Source organism: Babylonia areolata, chromosome 1 (assembly GCF_041734735.1).
Source record: "Babylonia areolata isolate BAREFJ2019XMU chromosome 1, ASM4173473v1, whole genome shotgun sequence".
In the NCBI taxonomy this organism is placed as follows: domain Eukaryota; kingdom Metazoa; phylum Mollusca; class Gastropoda; order Neogastropoda; family Buccinidae; genus Babylonia; species Babylonia areolata.
This window is the reverse complement of record NC_134876.1, coordinates 67098309-67104308: the sequence shown is the minus strand read 5'-3', so window position 1 is coordinate 67104308 and position 6000 is coordinate 67098309. Positions and strand designations below refer to the sequence as shown.

Sequence of the window (6000 nt, the reverse complement as noted above, 5' to 3'; positions counted from 1 at the left end):
CCGTGACTTCCCACCCTTCCTGGTGCCTGCTCAAGTCCCACTCTCCACCCCATGCCCTTGTGATTTACATAACGCCGCATAGACTCGAGAATCGAGAACGAAATAAAGGTGTACTGATTTTGGTTCTCTCAACGTGTCACTTCCCCCAAGGACAGATGAAATGCTGCTTAATTGATAATCAGTGAAGTGGGATTTTATGGAATGCGTTCAGTTGCCAGGTATATGGTGTATATGTGTGTGTGTGTTTCTGCGTGTGCGTGATATTGTGTGTGTGTGTGTGCGTTTGTGATTTGTATGTGTGTGTATGCGCGTGTGTGTAATTTGTGTGTGTGTGTATGTCTGTGTCTGTTTGTATTTATCTCTGTGTGTCTGTATCTGTGTGCGCGCGTGCGTGCATTTATGTGTGTATTATATCTGTGCGTGCAGTTTGCGGGTATATCAGGGGAGCAGAAGTCCGGGTACATGAAGCTGCTGAACGAAGCCAGCCGACAGCTGAGGGGTGGGGTGGCGGGTCAGGTGGACCCTGACTGGGACAGCCTGCAGCCCCACCTCGTCTCTCTCCGCAAGGCCCTGGGACAGGTCAAGCCAGGTCGGACATCATTTGAACAACCCTCCTTTCCCTGTGCATGCTTTCGTTACTTGATTCTATTCGTTCCCCTTTTCCTCTGTTTGCTTTCTATTTGATTGTTATTTTGTCCGATTCGTGGCCGTTTCCATGTCCTTGCTTCCGCTTTGATTGTTACTTAACCTTCGCCGCACTGAGCTTCTGACTCGAAGATTCGTCCCAAGGTGGGCCTCTCAGACCCACATACCGCCAAAGAAGCAATGGGCGGTTTACCCCTTAATAATCCCAGCGTGGGCCTGTCAGACCCACAGGGTTGCAAAGCAGGCAAGCGAGCGATAGGGCCTAGGGCTGAATTTCAGCCGTCACCGGTGCATCTTGAAACAAGCATGGCATCACAAGCATCCATGGTGGAAGAAGCAGAGCGAGAACTTCGCGCTGCTTTGGGTGTATTGGGGTAAGTAATTCGATCGCCCATGTTGCATCCTTGTTATTATTTATTTGTGTACACTTTTGAAACATGTAAGAAATCCTGCCCGTTTTTTAAATACTTTTCGTGTTGTGAAGTTAGTTGCATGAACTGCTGCCGAGTTTCAGGAGGCAGCATAGCAACACGCATAGATCTAGCGCTCTGTTACGCTGTGTGTGTTATAGGGGACTAGTTTATGAATATCCATTGTGTCTATGGCTAGCAATGGCTGCAGCAACTTATCGAAATTGAATCTAAACTATTTGCGCCCTAACAATATGCATTGTGGAGCTGGTTGTCTGCAGGCAAGCGATGGTGCCACGTTTACAGTAAATTCGGATCCCCTTTGAAAAAAAGCCTTTTCCAACAAAAACGCTTTTGGGGGATTAGTTTTTATATATGACACTTTTGCATCTATTGTTATATGTTTACATATGATGTACGTATCATGCGAGCTCAAGTGCACAGATTGCTCTGCATGTGTGTTGTGGGAGCTATGTATGATTGATTGTGTGTGTGTTTGGGGTGGAAATGTGTTTATATGTGTATTTGGGTGGGCGCTGGTGGTGGTGAAGTGGCACAGCCGTGTATGTTCCCTGCCCCTGGCCTTCATTATAGCCCTCTGCAAGTGACGCCCTACCTCCAATGGGTTGCAACCCCCACGTTTAGTGGTTGATTCCAGGTATTTCTGGAAGGCATTATCAAAGACCATATTGATTTGCCAAGCAGAGAAGGATAGAAAGCAAATAATAAAACTGACAGAGAACGACTGGCAGCAGAGTATAAAATCTCAAGAAGAAATGACAGCAGAGGAGGAGGACAGCAGAGAAGAACAGATGGCACAGAAGGTGACAGAGAAGAACGGACAGCAGAGAAGAACAGATGGCACAGAAGATGACAGAGAAGAACGGACAGCAGAGAAGAACAGATGGCACAGAAGATGACAGGGAAGAACGGATATCAGAGAAGAACAGATGGCACAGAAAGATGACAGGGAAGAACGGATAGCAGAGAAGAACAGATGGCACAGAACATGACAGGGAAGAACGGATAGCAGAGAAGAACGGATGGCACAGAAGATGACAGGGAAGAACGGATAGCAGAGAAGAACGGATGGCACAGAACATGACAGGGAAGAACGGATAGCAGAGAAGAACGGATGGCACAGAAGATGACAGGGAAGAACGGATATCAGAGAAGAACAGATGGCACAGAAGATGACAGGGAAGAACGGATATCAGAGAAGAACAGATGGCACAGAAGATGACAGGGAAGAACGGATAGCAGAGAAGAACAGATGGCACAGAAAGATGACAGGGAAGAAGGATAGCTCCTCTCTATTTTATATGTGGGTCTGAGAGGCCCACCATTGGACGAATAAGGGTATTGGCCTTTGCTCCTCTTTCTCATATGTGGATCTGAAAGGCCCACCTTGGGATGAATCAGGATAATGAAATTACATCATTAATTACTCCTTTCTTTTATGATGTAACAATTCCAAATTTTGTCACCGGAAAGGGACTTACGAGTCAGGAAAAGTCAGGAAATTTCATAACTGTAGCTTTAATAGTTCCGGAGATATGGGGACTTTTATGCGGCTGTGGGTCTGACAGACCCACTCTGTGCGGCGAAGGTTAATTATATGCGTTCCCTTTTCCTGGTGCTTGCTTTCGTTTTAATTGTTACCTAATTCTATTCGTTCCCCTTAACATGTGCTTGCTTTCGTTTTGATTGTTACTTAATTCTATTTGTTCCCCCTTGACATGTGTTTGCTTTTGTTTTAATTGTTACTTAATTCTATTCGTTCCCCTTTCCCTGTGCTTGTTTTCGTTTTAATAAATTATTGTTACTTAATTCTATCCTTTCCCCTTAACCTGTGCTTGTTTTCGTTTTAATTGTTACTTAATTCTATTCGTTCCCCTTTCCCTATGCTTGTTTTCGTTTTAATTGTTACTTAATTCTAGCCTTTCCCCTTAACCTGTGCTTGCTTTCGTTTTGATTGTTACTCTATTCTGTTCGTACCCCTTAACACTTGCTTGTTTTCGTTTTAATTGTTACTTAATTCTATTCGTTCCCCTTTCCCTGTGCTTGCTTTTGTTTTAATTGTTACTTGTGGTCCTTCCCCAATGTTTACTTTCGTTTTAAGTGTTGCTTGAATCTATTCGTGCCCCTTTCCCCGTGCTTGCTTTCGTTTAAAGTGTTACTTAATTATATTATTCATAGCCATTTCCCTATGTTTGCTTTCTTTTTTGATTATGTTATTTAATTCTATTTGTACCCTGTTGTACACATAATCTCCTAGTTTTCCTTGTCCTCGCCTACTTTTAAATTATACTCAATTCTCCACGTGTCCTTTAGCACATGGAGCCTCCATAAGAGACACAGAATGCAGATTATTGTATTATCTCCCAAAATAGAAAATGCATTTTTGCTGCATGTTAATCAGACAAACCAACCTGCACACAGACAGCTAGACAAATAATGAGAACGAGAATAACATTCATTCTGTATGAATAATTATATGAAAGCCATGAAATGCCTAAAATTGTAATGCTATGTTGACACGGACTTTACATTCATCAGTCACAGTCATTTACATGCGATTATCACAACGGTATGAGGACGAACTCCGCAATGGACATAAATGAACATAGACATAATTCATACAGTGATGACAGATGTAAACATATATCTCAGTGGTAATGAAGCGTCAAGCTTCTCCACTGTTGCCCTTCTCGTGTTGTCCTTGTGCCTTTGGAACGATTGAATGGACGATGTGATCTCAAGAGTATAATACTATTTCTATATCGCTTTCAAACATCGCAAAGCGCATTACAGCACTGAATCAGTCAGATTCACCCCCCCCCCCTTCACTCTCTCTTGTTGTATTTGTGACTCTCAAACACATTGATGTTGGTCGCTGCCTGAAGTTACATTGCGTCTGTAAAATTCAAAGTATGCACAACTGTATGCTATAGTGAAAATGAGAGGTTCAGAAGTATTAAAAACTGTCCCTGGTCAGTACGATCAATCAGTTTGTCAATGTGTGTGTGTGTGTGTGTGTGTTTCCGTGTGTGTGTGTGTGTGTGTGTGTGTGTGTGTGTGTGTGTGTGTGCAGGGAAGAGGGAGGTGAAGAACCCCACAGTACAGAAGTGGAACGGAACACAGGCAGCCTTCCAGCTCTACACGGTATGTACACCAGGCTGCTGTTCCTCATCCAGATGTATCAAAGTGTGATCCTGTCGAAATGCACACCCGTGCTTATGCTCGCGCATTCTCGCACATTCACATATGCATATATACTTACACAGCTCACGCACACAACACAGCTATCTATCTATATAGAGCCAATACTGACCATATTATATATTACAGGACCTGCTCGTGTACGGAAATGCCTACAAGCACGAGGTGTCAGAGCGCGTGACGGAGGAGAACGTGCTGCACACTGACCCTGACGCTCCTCCCACCTATGTGTCCAAAGCCTACTTTGAAAGGTGACTTCTGTTTTTCACGCTGTTTGTCGTGTGTGCCTTTCTCCCTGATCTGATTTGATGTTGTGGTTTACTTTTTGACGGGCGCAATAGCTGATTGGTTGAAGCGTTGGACTTTCAGTATGAGGATCCCGGGTTCGAATCTCGGTAATGGCGCCTGGTTCGTAAAGGGTGGAGATTTTTCCGAATTCCCAGGTCAACATATGAGCAGACCTGCTTGTGCCTGAACCCCCATCGTGTGTATACGCAAGCGGAAGATCAAATGCGCACGTTAAAGATCCTGTAATCCATGTCAGCGTTCGATGGGTTATGGAAACAAGAACATACCCAGCATGCACGCCCCAAAAAACGGAGTATGGCTGCCTACATGGCGGGGTAAAAACGGACGTGAACGTGGGAGTTGCAGCCCATGAAGAAGAAGAAGTTTACTTTTTCGCATCACTCTGTATGGTGTGTGTAAATGATGCTTGTGTGTTTTGTTTCAGTGCCTTAGTGGGCACATGAAATAAACTACTTGTCCTGCCTTGCCTTTCATGACTCTTGCCACACCATCTTGGAAAGGCAATATGTTTTGCCCGTCTTGTCTGAAGACAGTCATTAAATCAGATGACTCGCGAGTGTCTCCATTGTGGGTTTTTTTTTTTTTTTTTTTTTTTTTTAAGATGACCCGTCTGGTAGCCCCATATCTCTTTTATAAAGATTTCTTGACACTCTGCTTTTTGAACAACAGAACTGATCTATTCACAAGTGTACTCCAAACCGGTGTTAAAGATTGAATTTTACATGAAAAACTTACGAAATAAAGGAGGGAGTCTTTTGTGATTGTGGAGCTAAAAGATCTGTCTTTTTTTTTACACAGATATTAAAACAGTTTTCTCGTTCCTCATGGTCTTCATTGAAAATAACATTCTTTACTTCTTTACAAGTTGAAAAAAATGAATTAATAAAGAAAAGGCACGTATAGGCATATATAAAGAATGTGATCACGGTCCACACCCATAAGGACATGCAGTTCATTATGATGACAAAGAGATCAGGTCAGTCGACAAGTTTTGCTACTTGGGCAGCACCCTATGCAGCAACGGAGCCCTTGATGCAGAAGTGACGCTGCGCATCGCCAAGGCCAGCTCCGCCTTTGACAGACTCAACAACCGGCTGTGGAACCAGAGCTGTTGTGCTGATCACCTTGTTGTACTGCTGTGAAACATGGACGACGTATCGCCGTCACATTCAACAACTTGAGCAGTTTATCCAGAGATGCCTACGAAAGATCCTCGGCATAAAGTGGCAAGACAGGGTCTCCAACCTCCAGGTCCAAGAGAGGAGTGGCCTGCCCAGCATCGAAAGCCTGCTGATCCAGTGCCAGTTACGCTGGACAGGACACGTTGTCCGCATGACAGACAGCAGGATCCTGAAGATGCTCTTGTATGGCCAGCTGAAGGAAGGCCACCGCGAATTTTGAAGACCCTGCAAGC

General features: G+C 44.1%; 1 protein-coding gene across 10 annotated transcripts in view; it reads left to right on the top strand.

Moving 5' to 3' along the window:
- Positions 1-6000, top strand: part of LOC143286033 (microtubule-actin cross-linking factor 1, isoforms 6/7-like) — a 78847-nt gene that overhangs the window by 2033 nt on the left and 70814 nt on the right. For all 10 annotated transcript variants that reach the window (XM_076593591.1, XM_076593637.1, XM_076593628.1 and 7 more), the window contains exons 4-6: positions 427-589; positions 4150-4220; positions 4407-4528. In XM_076593591.1, coding sequence (XP_076449706.1) covers positions 427-589; positions 4150-4220; positions 4407-4528 — 356 coding nt within the window. The remainder of the gene's footprint in view (positions 1-426; positions 590-4149; positions 4221-4406; positions 4529-6000) is intronic.